Here is an 18,314-nt window from a genome sequence, read left to right as displayed (position 1 = left end):
TTTTATTTAAATTTAAAACAATGATAAAAGAATGGAAATGTTTTTATTAACATTTTAGTCATTGAGTTATTTTTTTTGACTGTAAAATGCTAGGACCCCATATGATTTGCAGAGTAATTACTATTCAGGTGGTTCAAAAAAAAACATTCGTACTTGATGTCAAACATGGTGACGTTGTAAACAGACCAGGAAAACAAAAACATAAAACAACAAAAACTAGTCGAAGCTATTTTTGTTCTCAAATTACTTTATTGCAATGTACAGACAAGTTATAGTTTTTTTTTATAATAATAAAGTATTTTAGTGTACCAACTTCAAATTACGCCGTCTGTTCAATCTTTGTACAAACGTCGTCAATTCGTTTCTCACTTCAATAGGTACTGCAATGTGACTGATGTCATCTGAAAGATGCAATAAATGGGTGATTGGAAAAATAATGTACTGACCTCTTTGAACGCTGAGCTTGCGTAACGCTGATTTTGCATCTGAGCTTAAATGTCGCATTTCTTGCTCTCTAGCCTGAAAATGATGAAATAAATTAGTGTTATTTCAGGATTCAAACAGTAATTTTTTCCGAAACTGGCTTTGAAAATCTCTCTAAAAAACCATCATAAAACTTTTTCTGAGAAATGAAGAATTTTGAGAAAATATCTTGTAACAGTTTCATCAGTCAAGCCACATGTGTATCCGAATGTATAGTGCAGCGCAGAACCGCGAATGTGTCGGCCGCTTCCAAACAACCACCTCTTCGCACTTCTTTGCGCACACACCAAGCTACTCATTTCATGCCAAGCTGCGGAACCCCGAATGTGTCGGCCGCTTCAAATTACTACCACAGCGGCGTGCGGCTTCGGAGGGGAGCCCTACTATTAACTAAATACATATTGTGTTTAAACACTTTTTATGATAATGCACTGGCATTTTTCTACAATTTGTTGACATGTCAAATCGAGTAAATTCTAAAAAATTTTTAGTGGACTCACAACTACTCACTTTTAATACTCTCCTTCGTTTGGTTGCCCAGCGATTATACTCTGTCAACTGTTTAGATGTCAATAAAGAAACCGCTAAAGTTTGAATCTGAAATTATGAATATTAAATTTCAAAATTTTAAAATTGATAAACCTTCAAAGTTCTCAAGCTTTCACTCGGAATGTTCTGATCTTCCCATATTTTTTGAAATTCACTTTTCACATAAGGACTCGCGGAACGAAGAAACGGCGCCTGCACACTGTCGAATTGCATCATAGCGACGTCATCGAATGTTGTCTAAATATGACATTTGGATATTTTTCAGATTGAAAAATTAAAATTAACCTGATCTAGATAATCATCACTATCAGTGTCAGCTGAACTTCTATACTTTTTAGTTGGGCTTGAGAACGTGGTGGCGGAAAGAAGCGGGATTGGTGTACCCCCGTTTGTCTGGAAAATAGTTTTTACTATTAAAAATACACAAAATGTTTGAAATCAAACCCCGATGTGATCATAATCCGGATCACTGGAAGCTCCTGAGGTTGTAGACGCCGGCTCTGCTCGATCACTATTTGACGATGAATCTTAACAAGAACATATTAATGTTAGAGCAAAAAAAAAAAGAGCTACCAGCTTCGAAACTCTTGATGACATCCAAAATATCATTTTCAATTGCTATTTCTTTTAGGCAAGGTGTTCCAGCCACGTGGTTCCGCCTGAAATATGCAGAAACTTGCAGGTTTTTGAAAACAATTAAACAATTTTTGAAACATGCATAGTACTGATATTTTGACCTAATTTCCGTGATTTTTGAGATATCATCATACAAATTGGGGAGCATAAGTTTTCAACTTGTGCCATCGAACCGCACTAACACTTTTCCAAATAATACTTTAAAAAGCTCCAAAGCGCCAAATTAGGGGGGGGGGGGTGCTCTATAGAAGCTGGACGCACTATATTCTCTTTATAAGACCAAAAAGTTTTTTTTTAAGATTAGAAAAATATTAATAAGCTTTTTTGTCAAATGAACGTTACTCTGCGCTGGTTACCATATTTCTCGAATTTCTTCACGTGCAAAATCTGGCAGAGATCCCAGGTTTTTGGGAAGACCACATTCTCGTTCCGCGCCGCTTGCCTGAAAATAAACATCTAGTGTCTAAAAAAAAGGCGGCAGAATGTTACCCTTAACAGTAAAACCTGGCCAAATAGAATGGCAAAGACGTGGTAGCTCATATGGTTGGCAGACTTTCAATGTAACAATATGAACAAAAAGAAATGAGGAAGAAGTAGTATAAGATGACACAATCCAAACAGAGTATGTATGACTTGAGTGGCAGGAATAAGACGAACAGGTAAGACCACCTAGTTGCTATATCTCTTCTTCCCGTGTCTTATTTTGGAGAAGTGCCAAGTTTTGAAACCAGTTGTGTTGTCTCAGATGTCTGGCGTGTGTTCAACGCTTTTTTTTGTGTGTGTTTCTTGCAAGATGCGGTAGGAGGGGCTATATGGTGAATGTTACTTGCAACTTCACTCAACTTCTTACATTATTCCCAAATCACAGTATCAAGGACACTGAAGAAGCCAGTGAAAGTCTCTAGTTCTTCAAGCGGAAGGACGGAAGGACAGACACGTCAACACACGTCAATTTTGGCGCCTGTAAATGCGGGCAAAAGCATCAACCGCTTCATCGTTGCCGCCAAGAATCTTGTACAATTAGCGCGTCTGTCGTCACAAGATCTGTGAAAGCTTTGCTTTCTTGCTTTCACCTGCCATTTGCCCCCTATTACGTCAACTTTTTTGTGTGTACTTGGCAGGTTCTCAAGATGATTGAGGAAGATGCCACGAAACAAAATGATGGAAGAAAATTGTTGCAAATTGGATGGAATGCCAAAATATGTGGCAGGGCAGGATCTTCAGAACGTGTTCGTGGTGCTGATCTTGAAGGTTTCGGGATTCAAAATTTGAACTATAAATCTTTGAAAATCACTAACTATAATATACATAGAAAACAGTATAGAACGTAGTTTTTAGTAATAAACTTTTGAAGAGTCTATGGTAATTGCGCAGCCAACATCGATCACATATTTCATGTCGTTCAAGTCTCTAAATTTGGCAATAAGCATAATAAACAATATCACTTACGTATGTGCTGCCCACAATACTTGGATTACTGTAAAGGTACGGTAGCGGTACTTTAAGGTCACAGAGAATTAAAACTGAGTACTGTAAGGTTACTGTGGATTACATAGTTGTAAGTCGCCGGAACATATTTATGCGTAGGTGTAAACTTTAACGGTGCTTTAACCTTTGTTCCTGAACTACATACAAACACTTCTTTTGAGGTTCATTTGCACAATTTTAAATCGTCATTTTCATACATGTCGTGCCAAACTGTCCCATTATGGTTTGATCTACAAAAAATGCGGGAAATTTTTGCCTAAAAAATGTGACGTCAACACGTTTTTCAACCATACGAAATCAGTTGAGGACTCTCCGTCTCTTCTCCCGCATTTTTTGTAGATCAACGCAGATCAATCCAAAATGAGACACTCTGGCACCACGTGTTTCAGCACAACTAGATTGTACTGCAAAATGTGATACAATTATACTGAAACTATTCATTTATTTTTTTTAACCTGAAAATGTTTAAAAGCACGAATTCTTATTTTAGAGAAACATTACACAATTTCGTATCATCGCCTTTGGTAAATTTACAAATTTCGATATGATCATGGGTAAAAATGACGTGAAATGTCTCTTCTTATTAAAAATTTGATGAAATCAATCGTAAAAAGTGTTTCAATCACAACTTTCGTACGAGCAATTTCAACTTTTTTTTGTATAAGTTTATCAGATTTGCACAATCTATTATTCTACTAAGCATCATGATTCTATTTATTTTTTTAGTAGCTGTGAATTATCCACAAAACTACTCGATTTTCAAAAAAAAAACCTACTGGAAGGATTTTTTTAATCATTAAAAAAAAACTTAACATTACCGAGTTGAAATACAAATTATCAGATAAAATGCGGAGGCGCCTACAAAAATACGGAAAAAACTACAAATATACTTTTAGAAGATGTGAAATTTTGGTTGGTCCCTTATTTTGGTTGGTCATTTAAATTTTACCAATGTTGGTACAGATTGTATGTATGTACGTTTTTTTTACATTTCAGTGATTTTCAAATGAAAGTTAAAGTTGACAGTGAAAAATTGGATGAAATGTAGTATTTTCAATATTTATTTGATAGAAAGTAATGAAACACGGTTTTTATCGATCTCTAATCAATTTTTTTGCTCAAGCCGAACAAACTCCTTGTGCTCGTGCGCTTTGATGAGATATGTTTATTGAACTGAACTATAAATTATTATGTAAAAAACCGATTTCATTTGATTAATTAAAAACACGCGGTGCCAGGCTGTCCCATTACGATTTGATCTATAAAAGAAGCGGGAATTTTTTTCCTAAAAAAATGTGACGTCAGCACGTTCTTAACCATGCTAAATCAGTTAAGAACTCTGCGTCCCTTCCCCCGCATTTTTTTGTAGATCTACGTAGATCAAGCCGAAAGAAGACACTATGACACCACGTGTAAAAACATAATTTTTGTGTGTTCATAGTTTTATGTTGTAAATACAAATAATGCGTGTCATTAAATTTCCAGGAATTTTTATATTTTGCGAGCATTTGAATCACATCATGAAACCAATGATTACACCTTCTACCAAGAAGTCTTTCAATGCACACTTAAAAGCTTAGATCTCGAAGCTCACAGAGCATTATTCACTATAATCAGCTTTTCTCGCAAACATTCATTTTCTATCAATTATAAGACTGTTTCTTTTTTATTCTCTTCAAAACTGACTCATCTTCATTCAAACCAACTATCAATGGAGAAAATGTAAAACCACGCGATAAACCATTATGATATTTATACAGTCATCGACAACCTTTACACATGCGCACACCGATCTAAATTACACTTTGTTTGTTCATCATATATACATTTTTAGTTATTTTTCCCCCTTCTTTCATTCGATTGATTTCAACTGCACTGTCTGTTCTTCATTTTTATTTGGTCTGTTCTCAGTTGTTATCGCCAGCAATGTTTGGCTTTAGAGACGTTTTCACCCTGTGTCTCGTCTCATCTTTCCTCTTCCTACACCCCTTCCCCGTTCTCTCGAGTACTCTCGGCTGCGCAGCGGTTGCGTAGCGGTCGTCCTTGCACGTTACTCGGATACCAAATAGCTGTGTGCGCGGTTTGGCATTTCTTGGATTTGTGTTGCGATTTCTCAATACCTTTTATGAAATTCAATGTTTTAAACATATTTTTTGACATTTTTAACTCTCGTTCGAAAAAAAAAAACAGCTGATTAATATTCATAATTAATATATTCAAATTGGTTTTCAGGTAGGCAGCTGCGACGCTTCCCCTTCTTCACCATCCATCTGACAACAACGTAAGTTATTGATTTTTTTTTCATCAAAAGAAAACTAAAAGTTCAAACAAATCTGAGAGAGAAACAGGAAAAAAAATCTATCAACAAATCGTTTACAGTTTTGTTTTGTTTCGGTTTTCGTGTCCCGGCACAATATAAAACGTCCCTTTCAGCTTGCAAGTCTTTTTTCCTGTTTCTTTCTCACATCACTTTTTTTCTGCTTCTCCCAAAAACAGTTCCGATTTAATATAAAATGATCGACGAAGTGATCATTTAGTAGTTCTAGTTAAGGAACAAAGAACCACAAGGAACAAACCAATGATTAAATTTAAAATTCAATGATCATAAGTTTTCTAGCGAGATTCTAGAAAACAACGAAAAACTATGTATTCCCAATGATCTTTTCAAAAGTATTCTTCACTAATCTCAAAACATCTTCAATTTTTTTTTCCAATATTTCAAATTTTAGCCACCTCTCGGATCCATCAACCGTCAGCCACCGCACCGCTGGTTTCTTCAAGAAAGGTTGGTCATTTTTGGCATGTTCCAAACAAGTTTTGCGTTCCGATAAGAAGGAGTGTTTCGCCATGACCCGAAAATTGGATCGTGTGCGACACAACACTTGTTACGTTTCTGTTCGACAAGTAACGTGGCAAAGAAGGCGGGTGGTATGACAGTGTGTTGTAAAAGTAAAATTCGATTGAATCAAATCAAACATATATACTGCAAACGGTACGACGGTACCCATCATCAAAATTTAGCTACGTTCCCCCCGTCCGTTTCTAATCAGTAACGGTTTCTTCAATGAACTATATTGTTTTGTGAGTCATCTTCCAGACCCCTCGTAATTGTAGATCCTATAAAATTGGCTTTGTCAAAGTGTAGAAGTTTCCAAAATAATCTGAAATAAAGCACTCACCATGTTTAAAATGTAGTTTTAAAGAGGGCGTCAGTGCTGACGCAGCCCATGCAATTCAGTAAGTGCATAGAAATTGGAGTGAAAATACACATTTTGTAGAGCAGAACTTTTGTAATGAGGTACGGTAGATGTCAAATACGATTATAAAATGACTTTGGGAAGACGTGTATCTGCATTTTTGGCTTTTAATATTTCAACTGGACTATGTATTATATATTGCTCATATGTAGAATTGTTCCAACTTTCTCCTACTGTTTTGAGATTTTCTGATGAATTTATTATTTCAACAGCATTCTGCTGTGCTTCAAGAGTCTGTGAAAATATACATGCAAACAGTTGATTCGAAATAATAACAATTTAAATTTCCCCGTGTTTCAAAACATTTAAGATCTAGCAATTGCTGAAACTTCATTACTGTTAGGTATTTCAAAAATTGTTCTATTGTAACACTTGGAGCACCAGAGATCACTGGTACTACTATTTGCGATGATCCTTCTTATCCCCTTCTCAAATGTTTCAAATAACAAGGTGAAACACAAGGCGACAGAGTTCGATTTTCGCTGTGCTGTGTTGCGTATTTGTACAGGAAAAATGGCGCGAGGAGAATGTGAACGACAATGATGTGTGCGTTGAGTGCGTCTACGGGGAAAAAGAGAGAGAGAGAGAGAGAGAGAGAGAGAGAGAGAGAGAGAGAGAGAGAGAGAGAGAGAGAGAGAGAGATTTGCTCTCAAAAGGTGTACATGCCTGTATTTAGGCAATTGAACGATTGCGAAATGAGAGCGGCGTCGGAGAGAAAGAAAGAGCTTCGAGATGTGCGTGTTAGCGGTGTGTGTTTCTTTTTCTGTGTTGTGAGAATATTTGCTCGCACCTTGAAAGCCGCGCATGAAAATGAAATATACATGACAAGAAAAACGGAAAGAGCGAAAAATCAACAGTATGGGTGGTGTCTAGGATCGAATTTCTGCAATTTTGAAATGAGAAAAAAACCTGTTGCGAATAGACTATGTAGGAGTAAATTTTTTGAATTTAAGAAAACGGTAAAAATTGAACAACTGATTAACTAACAAGGGGTCGATAGAAAACGATAAAACCCCTAGTAATACAAGCCACGATGCTTCTTCTCCAGCTGCTTAGTAGATTTTCAAAATCTCTGCCTGGCTTTTAAGTTTTAAGTTTTGCAGCTGAATATTTACAAATAGTTGCGATTTTTTAGTGGAAAACTGTAGTAAAATTAATTTGTTTAATGTTTAAAATTTGGATTGACTTGAAAGCTCAACACTGCATGGCGTATTCGTCCAAACAGGCCCCACTTTTTTTCGGGAAATCAGGGAGAAAAGATGAAAATCTGGACCCCAACCATTAGCAGCCGCCGACATCACTCGAGTTCCGCGCGCCACTATATTTTCTTCCCAGCGGGCGGGACAGCTCGCCACGCCTCACTGCGAGTTGAAAGACTGTGGCGCGCAGAATCCGTTAAATGTCGGCGGCCTGATATTCGTTGGGGTACCGATTATTGCTTTTTCTCCGTCATTTGTGATATGATGATCTGTAAAAATATAAATTGGCTCATGGATCGGATTTTTCTACGTGGCGAAAGTTTTCCTTGGGAGAGGAGCTTCGTGGAGCCGATTTTTATCATTGTGCCTGTAATGTAATGGGATCTTGAAACTTTTGATGCATTCGACATTCAAATATTACCAGTTTTTAGATGATTCATCTACTTTTCTTTCTTGGATTTTTTACTAGCGCCTGCTTTTTAACATGTAGGTGCACCAATATCATTTCACCCCAGTTTCAATATTTGGACTGATTCATCGTTCTCTAGCATACATCACAGAATCCATATATGCAAAAAAAATGCATACGAAAAATCAGCACGATATCGAAACTGAAAGTGAATTGTCGCGAGAATATGCAGAAAAAAGAGAGAAGTATCAAATTATTGTCTACGAACAACGAGACACAAGTACAACAATGAAGTCTTTATTTCGTCCTTCTTCTGCTTCTCGTTTTCCTTCCCCCCACCAAACCACTCCTTACCACTTGATCTTTCTGTCTGACGCTTAACCTCCATCACCACGCACGTAGAAGCATCATGAAAGCAGCACAACAGAAGTGAAAGACACCCCCCCCCCCCCCCCCAGCATCGCAACCTCCAAGAGTGAATTTGAGGGCTTTGCCGCACCACACTGCGCGCGCGCAATCTGTTGCGTGTCGTGTTGCGTCAGCGCCGTCATAGAAACTTGTCTCCTTTTCGCTTACCAACCCCCGCGCTTCTCTTTCACTCTCATCAATCCCGCTATTCCGGAAAAAGCGAGAAAGTGGTGGTGGTGGGCGCGAGACTGTGTGTGTTGTAGATCACTGTTTGTATCACCACCCCCCTCCTCCACCTCTTCAGCTCCTCAGCTTCTAAGTATTTCTAGTATTTGTCACTGATACGCAAACTGGCAAACGACTACAGTTATATGTTGTTTGTTCCGGGGAAAGGGCTATGTGAGTGTTTTTGTTAGTTTTGAACAAATATGGTGTCTGGGTTTCTGTAGGGAATATAATAAAGCTATAGGCCTAATTGGAAAACAAAAAATTGTGTATATATTTTCTAATTAAAACTAGGCATTATGATAATATTATTGTTGGCCGAAGCATTGCTATCGTATCATATTTGGTAATCCCCCGCCCCCAATTAATTCGCTTCATTTCTTCTGTATATTTTCAATTTCTCAGTTGACTTTCCCTTTCTCATGCCCTTTTTTGATCTCCCTCGCTTTCCACAAAAAAGTGCACGTAATCTAAATTCCTATCTATCCGTTGAAATCGCGGATAAAAAAATGTGTACCGTGCACTTTTAGGTGTATACACGTGTTGCTTTGTCTCTATCAGTTCTTTGTTATAAAGTTGAACCAAAGATTTCTGCCTTATCTGCGAATTTATTGTACATTGTAAATGATAACTTTTTTTGTTGAGTCTGATTCTAATTCTATGATTATTAATCTTCTCGATGAAGAAATACCTTTGTTTGACGGTATTGTCGTGCCAACCCGTACCAGAAACAAGAACGGTTTTTTCTTGTTTCTATCACGTTAAATTTTTATTAAACACTAGTCAAGAGAGGCTTAGAGCGATCGAGGAGAGGAACAATTGAAAATCGAAAAGAGCGAAATTTGTACCAGATGGCGGGTGCGCGCCCTTGTCTATAACCCGTTTATACCGAAAAGGGAATGTAGAGAGAGAGAGAGAGAGTGAGAGAGGAGAAAGCGTGAAGGTTTGGAGACGGGAGGGAAAGAGTGAAGAGAAATAGAGAAAAGTGCAAATGTCTTCTTTGCATTCTCCGTCTTATTTGTTGTCATCTTCTTCGATTCCATTCTTTTCTCTTTTCTTTTCTTTCTCCATTTTTCTTCCTCGTTTTCTTCATCTTTTCCTTCTGCTTTACATATTTTCTTTTGTTTCTTTTAAAGTTTCAAGCGTAATAAGAAATATGCATTAAACAATAGCATCGTATTTCCTCACGATTTGTTTTATCTTTCACTTTTTTCTGTGATTGAGATTTTTCGCTGTGAGACCTTTGTTTTTGGACTATGCTGGTTTTTGTGATACGTCTTACGAGAGTTTAAAGAAATTTTGGCTTTGGTGGTCCGAATGTATTTCAGCAAACTAAGTTTGTTTTTTTCACCTGGATTGCATTGATTGAAAATTTCGCAACCGCCTTGAACATTTTATTGTACATTTAATTTTCTCTTATCTTTGCCGATGTGGAATTTTATCAATCTTTTTTTTCTTGCTTACCCCCTCTCCCCACCCTACAAAAAAGCACAACTGATATGATGAGATCAGTGCGACTAGACGTACTTTCTGAAAGTGCCGGAAAGTGTGCCTTGCCAGAGCAGCTGAAAAACAAAATACTCTTTTGTACTTTCCGCTTCGAATGTGCACTTTTAAATAGACGTACATGCACTATAGTACGAGTGCCGGTGGGCGCGCACAGAAAAAATTTATATATATCCATATATATATATATATTTCAGCACAGCGCCCTCCGCCTCCCAATCGGCCTATCTGGTTGTCTAGGACATGCAGTGCGAGCGTGCGCGTGCGTGTATTTGAACAACCTTTTCGATATCGTCGCACCCACAACTGTTTCGCCTGTATTCCGTGCAATTCATCCCACCACCCATCTGCTATCGTCTTTCACGTCGCCCTGCCTATTTGACTATGATAGTGTTGGGAGTTGCTGGAGGGGGAAGGAAAGCGGCAGATGCACTTTTGCTCGGAGTTTTTTTTTGTCATGTCGGCGGCCGACGCGGCGCCGGCGGTCGTGGTGCAGCAGCTCCCCCATGTGTCCTTGATTTTCCCATTCGTTCTACACACTCTCATTTTCAAATGAGAGTTTTTCCGCGCAGGGTGGCCGTCCCCGTCCCCCAATCTATCTTTCCACATACACCGTAGCAGCAGCAGCAGCAGCAGTAGCAGCAAAAGCACCCTTTCGCAAGGGCGCTAGACCGGTTTTTCTTTCCACAAGGCGGGCGGGCGCGCGCGCGGCGAGCGCTCGTCCCAATGTCCTCACTTTTATCCTTCCACCCCTCCTCCTCCTGTCTGGCCCTCCCCTTCTCCCACTATCACCACAGTCTGGTCTCTCTCTCCCACGTTGTATTTGTGTGTGTGTGTGTGTGTGTGTGTGTGTGTGTGTGTGTGTGTGTGAGTGTGTGAGCGCTGTTAGAGCGAAATGGAAAGTGAAAAAGGTGAGAGCGAGGAGAATTCAGAGAAGCACACAGAAAATGTGGGGGGGGAGAAGAAAGGGCTGTTTCTGTCTGGCCTGCAACGCGCCGCAGCCGCACGGTTAGGGCGCTGCTACGCGTCGCGTCGGCAGGCGCGCTTTCGATCTCTCCCCTCTTATTCCTACCGCCACCCCGCAAGCTTCGCCTTCGCCGCGCTGTCTAATACGCTTTCTATCCGTCCATCTCTCTTTCCATATCTCTCTCTCTCCGTCTTTTTGATCCATCGCTACGTTGTTCTGTATACAACGCAGAAAGACTACGTGAAGGCGACGCACTGCCGCCGCAGCAGTCCCCAGCAGCAGCAGCATCCTTTCCTTTCTGTTTCGCCCTCGTTTCCGCATCCATTGCTTTTCTTCTTCTCCATCTCTTCATCTTTCACTTTCCAAACTGTTTCTTGTACGATTGCACTTTCGTTTCTATTCCCTCCCCGTCGGTTTTTCGCTTTCCCTCGTTGTTTCTTCGAACCTGACTTGACTAACTAGGGATTTTTTTTGTTTTTCTATATAGTGTTTTTAGAGTTTTTATAGCGAAAATTTGAAAAAAAAATGAATGCTTTAAGTTTTTCGCCTTTTTTCGAGGTTTCAAAGGTACCTTACAAACGCCTGTTAAGTTTTCTGATCTAAAACATAAAAAAATTATGTAAACATTTGAGACATTTCTGATATAAAATGTTTATACGCAGCATAAGAAGTGCATAAGAAATTTTAATTTTTGCCTAATCAATAATTTTTTTGTTAAATTCATATCCTTGAAATGTTTCATTCAAACTTTTGATTTTTGAACTTTTGCGTACCCTCATCATTGGGAACACAACCCATTTGTACCTGTTCCACAATTTACCTAAAGATCAATTTTCGCATTTATTTGCCCAGTCAGTAACGTGATGTTTGTTTCTCCCCCCCCCCCCCCTTCTCCACCTTTCCTCTTATTCTTGGTTTTCCCCCCTTCTCTTTTGCGTACTATTTCGGATCATCACAAAGGTCGATTTTCTGCACCTCTGCGCTTCACCATCCAACATGATATCTCTCTCGTTCGCTCGCCCAGAAGTCATTTCGAACTGATTTGCCAAAAAGAGGACGCGCGTGAGATAGAGGAAAAGGGAGCGAGCGCAGAAGCAGCGCGAGGTGACAGAAAAACGCCTGAAAACACGTTTTCTTCTGTCGTTCCCCTCCCACTTTCCATTTTTTTTTGCCGCAAGGTTAGATTGCACACGTCAGATGTAAGAACAAAGCACTTTTGTGTGTGTATGTGTGTGTGCGTGTGTGTGTATGGTGACTGTCCCTGTCCCTGTGTGTGAGGCCATTTGCGCACTTGGCACGAAAATCTAGTTTTTCAACGCATTAAAAAGTGAGATAGAGAAGCAACAAAAAAAGAGACACCAACAAGAAAAACTTTATCTCTTTCACTTTTTTTTCACTGTTTGCGTTCGTTCCGTTCCTTGTTAGGGGGAACTTCAATGAGGGGTTTACGTAGACTTTTAGTGCAAGTACTTTCTCTGTTTTCAATTTCAACTGTTTTCAATCTTTGGCTCAGACTTATCAGTATTCTATTTTGTGGCTCGTGTTTCTCTCACGTGACACTTTTCCTCTCCTCCTATCTTTGCCAAATTTTTTTTTCTGATTGCTTCATTTGACTCTTCGTTTTGGCGTATTTCTAACCAAACTCGACTCTCTGATTTTTGCCACGTTTTAGCTGGAGGGTGTCTGTCCCGATTGTGCAGAGAGGTGTATGGCGACAATGTCAAATGATGCCGCCGCTGCAGCAACCTGGCACAACAACACGAGCACACCGATGGACACCACCGAACCAGCCACGAACAGTCATAATCCCGGTGAAACGGCGGTGATCGGTGGCCCAGAGGCCCTATTATTACCATCTGGCAGCGGGCCAGAGGAAATGAATAGGCACCCTCTGTTGATGGCGCAAGCACACGGAGAACACCATCAGCCACGGCTGCTCCATAATTTTCCAGTCATACCTCCACCTATACAGCAACACCAACAACCTCCTCTATTACAACAAGCTCAACCTTCTCAAATACCACATCCAACTCAACCCCAAATAGACCCCACAATGTTCACACAACAGTCTGGATTCAATTGGCCGCCCATAGACCCGAATACAATAGCAGCGTTGGCTCAGGCACAGCTAGCATCTTCTCATGCACAATTTGTGTCGTTGGCTTTAACGCTTGATCCAACGCTATTATCACATTTTTTGGCGACACAGCAGATACCTCCAGTTCCGCAGCCATTAGTGCACAAGAAAGGTGAATAAGCGGGGTGGCTTGGCAAAAGGTCATGAAAAGTGAAAGGCTTTTCGAACAAAAAAAAACTTGATTTTAATCGCGCCAGTAGTCAGGTAGTAAAATGCGCTTTACGTCAATGTCAGAGCGATTTGAAATCTAAAGTGCAAAATTCACAATACCAGATTTATGAATTGTGAATAATATATATTCAAATTTTCAGCGGAGATGGAACTTCGTGTCGGCAATCGTTTCCGCCTCGGTCGCAAAATCGGAAGCGGCTCGTTCGGTGACATCTACTTGGGTCAAAATATTCAAACAAATGAAGAAGTGGCGGTGAAGCTGGAATGTGTCAAATCCAAACACCCTCAGCTGCACATTGAATCACGGCTCTACCGCATAATGCTCGGAGGCATTGGAATTCCAGAGATTCGGTGGTGCGGGCAGGAAGGTGACTACAACGTTATGGTGATGGAGTTACTAGGCCCTTCACTCGAGGATCTGTTCAACTTTTGCCAACGAAAATTCTCGCTGAAAACCGTCCTGCTGCTTGCCGATCAAATGTTGTCTCGTGTGGAATTTATTCATTGCCGAGATTACATTCATCGCGATATTAAGCCGGATAACTTTTTGATGGGTCTTGGAAAGCGAGGAAATCTGGTCTATGTAAGTTTTTCTTTTGTGAGGGATTAGCCAGCCTACTATGTTGTGCCTTTTTTTGCAGATTATTGATTTTGGACTAGCGAAACGCTATCGTGATAGCAAACATCAACATATCGCATATCGGGAAAATAAGAATCTAACTGGAACTGCAAGATACGCCAGTATAAATACTCATCGAGGAATTGGTATGTTTTTGAAGTTGCATTAACAGTGAAGCACTTCAAAGGTGGAGTAGCACCAGTGGGGAAAGTGTTAAAAACTACTCCTATGGAGCCGAAATGAGCGAATAACAAAATAAAACTTTTCAAAAAAAAATTTGAAAATTTTTTATTTACAGTCAAAAAGTGACAAATACTTAGTTTTTACCACTCATAATTTTGAAAGTCGACCAAAAACACATTTTCCTACATTTTTTATAATTTAAATTTGTTGTAATTATTGCGACATTTCTTTGAATTTCCTCAAAAGCTTATGTGTGTTTCAAAAACTTTGGCAATTTGCCAAAACTTTGACCAGAAAATTTAAAAAAAATCTAAAATTTTTTGAAGTGTTTTGTTATGATATTCGGTCGTTTTGGAACATTATAAGTTTATTTAGCAAAAATCCCCTCTAGCGCTGCTCCACCTTTAAAAATGAAACGCAATATTTTTACAGTAACAGTAAAAATCATGATCCTATAATTTTTTTTTGAAAATTTGATAACCATTTCTTCCAACCCAAAGAATAATCCATTATTCGCCCATTCACACGTGGGGTTAGGTTGTCCCATTACGGTTTGATCTACTAAAAATGGGGGAATTTTTTGCCCAAAAAATGTGACGTCAGCAGGCTCTTAACCATGAGAAATCAGTTGAGAAGCCTGCGTCTCTTCTCCCGCATTTTCCGAAGATCTACGTAGATCAAACCAAAATGGGGCACGCTGACACCACGTGCATTCATACAACTTTGAATCAATTTGTTTTTTTTTCAGAACAATCACGAAGAGACGACATTGAGTCTCTTGGCTACGTGTTTATGTACTTTAATCGTGGAACTCTCCCGTGGCAGGGACTAAAAGCTGTCACAAAGCGGCAAAAGTATGAGCTGATATCAGAGAAGAAGATTTCGACGCGAGTTGACGACCTGTGCGCTGGCTACCCCGAGGCGTTTGCCCAGTACCTCAACTATTGCCGTAGTCTTGGATTTGAAGAGCAGCCTGATTATGGTTATTTGAGAAATTTGTTCCGCACGTTATTCCATCGGCAACAGTTTTGCTATGACTACGTGTTTGACTGGAATACATACAAGTGAGTGTTTCCTATTGATTTTTCTATTGATTTGCAAAGATTTTGAAACAAAAAAATATAGAAAATGGAGAAGAAAACGAAGGCAATCCCCTAATTTTTCCAGATTTGACTTGCCATTTTAACTCAAATTCCCCTCAAAAAAAGGTTTCTCACACACGTTCTGTTGTGATGTGTGTGTGTGTATTTTTCTTTGTTGTTTTGTACTTCTTCTTTCTGCTATTTTAATTTTAATATTTCAAGCTGTTTTCTTTCTTGCTTAGAATTTTGATTTCATCATTTTTTCATAAACTATAGCTTATTTCCGTTGGTGTCTCGTCACTGTGATGTTGCTAAACCGACGAGTGAAACAAATAGTATGTAGTGGCTAGATGATAATGCTTTTGAACGAATAACCGGTAAACTAGCGGTGTACTTTGCTTTCATTTTTCTACATTCACCAAATAATACAAAACTACTGACACGCTTTGTGTTTTTACAGATTTCGTCGCAACTGAAACTGATCGCATTGTGTGTCTGAAAATCCAAATAAAAACATACTATCCTAAGAATAGATTTGAACTGCCAGAGGTAAGAGTTGAGCACCACCACCACCGCACGTTTCCAATTTGCACCCGTTTTAACCAATCACTAATTTGGATTTTTGACTTTTTTTTAATTTTGAAAAAATCGAAAAATATCTCTAGTAACTAAAAACAAATTAGTCTTGCATACAGCAAAAAAAATATCTTCAAATTTTTTCCTATATAAAGCTCCGCCCATATCTTGGTTTTTTGGAATATTTTTGAACACGTACACTTTTTCGTTTTAAAGGTGGAAAAGCGCCAGTAAGAAAATGGGAGCAGAAATTGATAAAAAACCACTCCTATAATACAATGCCAAAATTGCCAAATATCATAGTAAAACGTTTCAAAAAAGGATATTGAAAATTCTTTTATTGACAGTTCCAAAGTGGCATTTGCCCCAGGTCTTGCCGCTTTTTTGAAAACGGCGGATCAGAAAAAAATTTTTGCTCCGAATTTTATGGCCTAAATTATTACTTGTGAATTGTAGGGATTCAAGAATGCGACAGTGCTCTAGTTTTGGAAATTTTAAAAGTGGAAAAACTTACGAATTGCCACTTTTTGACTGTCAATAAATATTTTTCAAAAAATTTTCCGAAAAGTTTTACTACGATATTTGGTTTTTTTTGGCACCATAGAAGTGGTTTTTAACAATTCTCCCAATGGTGTTACTTCACTTTTGCAACATTTTCAACCCAAAACTTTGAAAAGTTCACTTAATATTCCCCAACGAGTAATGTACTTATCTGTTTTGAAAAAAATGCCTCAATTTTTCACGAAAATTTAGTTTTTTTTTTGTTTTCCCTGTGTTTTCCTTTGTTGAAAATCTCGTAATTGGAAAATTCAAATTGTTATTTTTTAAAAATTTAAATTACAATTTTCAAATTCCCTGCACTCACCGTACTCGAGCAACTTTGATTCCAGAATTTCAATTTTGCAGATTCTACAACGAAAGTCTGGAGGCTCGGAACAATTTCCAGCAAGCGGTACCAAATCAACGTCGACATTAATTGTATCATCTCCTTTTCAAGTTTGTGCTCCATTTCCTCTTTAATATCTCATTTCTTACCCCCGTTTTGTGATACTATTCATGTTTCATTTGCCTCTTCCTTTTCTCCTCCTTCCTGTCTCTTTTTTTCCTCTGTGTTTTTTTGTTGTTTTCTTAAAAACAACAACAACAACAACAACCTGTTTCTAGTATTTCACTTGCAACGTTTTCTTCCATTTCTCTCTGTTCATTTTCCTCGCTCTGTCATTGATCTTTGTCTCAGTTTTTTCGGATGTATATTTTTACTTTTTTGACTTTTTTTTGTCTTCTTAATTGTTCCAGCTTAACAATCGTCTCTTTCTCTTACGAGTTTGGGTTTTTTGAACTTTTTTTCTAATTTTTCCAATTCATCGTTTACTTCTTTTCATATTATGAATACAATATACTAGATCATAGGATTTTGAATAAAAAACTGCCTTCATCCTTTTCGGACTATCTCTCTTACCTTTCTCACTGTTTCTTTTTTTCTCTCACTCGCTCCCCTCAACCTCTCTCTCTCTCTCACTCTCACTCAATCTGTCGCAATTAAAAGAATATATATATATATACATATAATATATATATATATATATATAACTTACCTCATTATATTGTGATTTAGGAAACAGTAATGTAACTACCACTTTTTTCTAATTTTCCCCCCTCAATCATTCCTTTTTGCGCAGAACGTTTCCAAAAAAAAAAACCAATTCTTGGCAATGCCGTGTGTCGTAAATGTGTCCTTTTTAATTTTACTTTTTCCTTTTTACACTTTTTTTGAAAATTATTGATTAATATGGTGTTTTTTTAATTCTCAAACGTCGCTTCTGCGGGTGAAGAGACCTACTGTATCAAACTTGATCCCCTCAATCCCCCCTCGCCCCGTCCCAATTCCTTTCTTCTCACAAAAGTTCACCTTTTATTTTTGCAGACTGGTAAAATGTATGTTTTGTCATTTTCTTTAATTCCTTATCCTTCTATTTTTTTGTTGTTCAAATGATTTCAAAAAAAAAAACAATTTTTTTCAAGCAAGCATTTTATATGTTGAGCAAATGTATGAGAGCACACTACACAGGTTGGGCGGAAGTGAACATTTAAGGGGATGGGTCAAATTTGAAAAAAAAACAACAACATACATAAGAACATATAAATTCTATATTACAGTAAGAATACGAAAATTGTTAATAGATTGCAATGGCCTTGTTTTGTAAAAAACACATCATTTGAAAAAAATTGTTGCATCAACTACACAAGTGCAAGAGTATTTAATAAAATCCATGTAAATTCAAATATTGCTGTTTTCCTAATTTTTACCTACTACTACCGGTTCAGAGAGTGGTATCAGTTGCAGAAACACAGACATCTTGGGATGTTTCCCAATGGGCGGGGTTGCGGGAAGAGCCGATTTGTGTGGATTTACGGAACG

The 18,314-nt window shown here is 38.3% G+C and overlaps 2 protein-coding genes and 6 non-coding genes across 14 annotated transcripts; 4 read left to right on the top strand and 4 right to left on the bottom strand.

The window, feature by feature from the left end:
- Positions 1 to 43: 43 nt before the first annotated feature.
- On the bottom strand, positions 44 to 2,413 carry jud-4 (uncharacterized protein). The gene is made up of 9 exons (NM_078133.6): positions 2,158 to 2,413; positions 2,025 to 2,110; positions 1,606 to 1,691; positions 1,477 to 1,559; positions 1,318 to 1,425; positions 1,126 to 1,269; positions 994 to 1,080; positions 447 to 519; positions 44 to 401 (listed from the first exon to the last, which is right to left on the bottom strand). The coding sequence occupies exons 1-9, from the start codon at positions 2,206 to 2,208 to the stop codon at positions 301 to 303; spliced, it is 819 nt and encodes a 272-aa protein (NP_510534.3). The 5' UTR covers positions 2,209 to 2,413; the 3' UTR covers positions 44 to 300.
- Positions 2,414 to 6,979: 4,566 nt separating this feature from the next.
- Positions 6,980 to 7,059, bottom strand: C02D4.15. The gene has a single exon (NR_072708.1). It is a non-coding gene; the product is annotated as an Unclassified non-coding RNA C02D4.15 (non-coding RNA).
- Positions 6,980 to 7,059, top strand: C02D4.16. Its single transcript, NR_072709.1, has one exon. It is a non-coding gene; the product is annotated as an Unclassified non-coding RNA C02D4.16 (non-coding RNA).
- A 9-nt stretch (positions 7,060 to 7,068) lies between these two features.
- Positions 7,069 to 7,189, top strand: C02D4.5. The gene has a single exon (NR_072707.1). It is a non-coding gene; the product is annotated as an Unclassified non-coding RNA C02D4.5 (non-coding RNA).
- Positions 7,190 to 8,763: 1,574 nt separating this feature from the next.
- kin-20 (Casein kinase I isoform delta) lies at positions 8,764 to 17,926 on the top strand (the record flags this gene model as incomplete). 7 transcript variants are annotated; one of them, NM_001373595.3, is made up of 7 exons in its annotated part: positions 8,764 to 8,828; positions 13,576 to 14,018; positions 14,077 to 14,200; positions 14,986 to 15,301; positions 15,405 to 15,445; positions 15,780 to 15,868; positions 16,802 to 17,454. In NM_001373595.3, the coding sequence occupies 5 exons, from the start codon at positions 8,801 to 8,803 to the stop codon at positions 15,421 to 15,423; spliced, it is 930 nt and encodes a 309-aa protein (NP_001360748.1). In that variant the 3' UTR covers positions 15,424 to 15,445; positions 15,780 to 15,868; positions 16,802 to 17,454. The 7 variants fall into 7 exon arrangements, with proteins under 7 accessions (NP_001360748.1, NP_001359567.1, NP_001367127.1 ...); NM_001381166.1 differs by lacking the exon at positions 8,764 to 8,828 and adding an exon at positions 12,789 to 13,376 and having other exon boundaries at positions 16,802 to 17,926; NM_001373594.3 differs by lacking the exons at positions 8,764 to 8,828; positions 15,405 to 15,445 and adding an exon at positions 12,739 to 13,376 and having other exon boundaries at positions 16,802 to 17,920.
- Positions 9,465 to 9,540, top strand: F46F2.9. The gene has a single exon (NR_072706.1). It is a non-coding gene; the product is annotated as an Unclassified non-coding RNA F46F2.9 (non-coding RNA).
- F46F2.12 lies at positions 10,978 to 11,038 on the bottom strand. Its single transcript, NR_072705.1, has one exon. It is a non-coding gene; the product is annotated as an Unclassified non-coding RNA F46F2.12 (non-coding RNA).
- On the bottom strand, positions 12,204 to 12,316 carry F46F2.10. Its single transcript, NR_072704.1, has one exon. It is a non-coding gene; the product is annotated as an Unclassified non-coding RNA F46F2.10 (non-coding RNA).
- Positions 17,927 to 18,314: the final 388 nt, after the last annotated feature.

Source organism: Caenorhabditis elegans, chromosome X (assembly GCF_000002985.6).
Source record: "Caenorhabditis elegans chromosome X".
NCBI classification, from domain to species: domain Eukaryota; kingdom Metazoa; phylum Nematoda; class Chromadorea; order Rhabditida; family Rhabditidae; genus Caenorhabditis; species Caenorhabditis elegans.
Note: the sequence above shows the minus strand (reverse complement) of the source record. Positions and strands in the feature narration are given on the sequence as shown.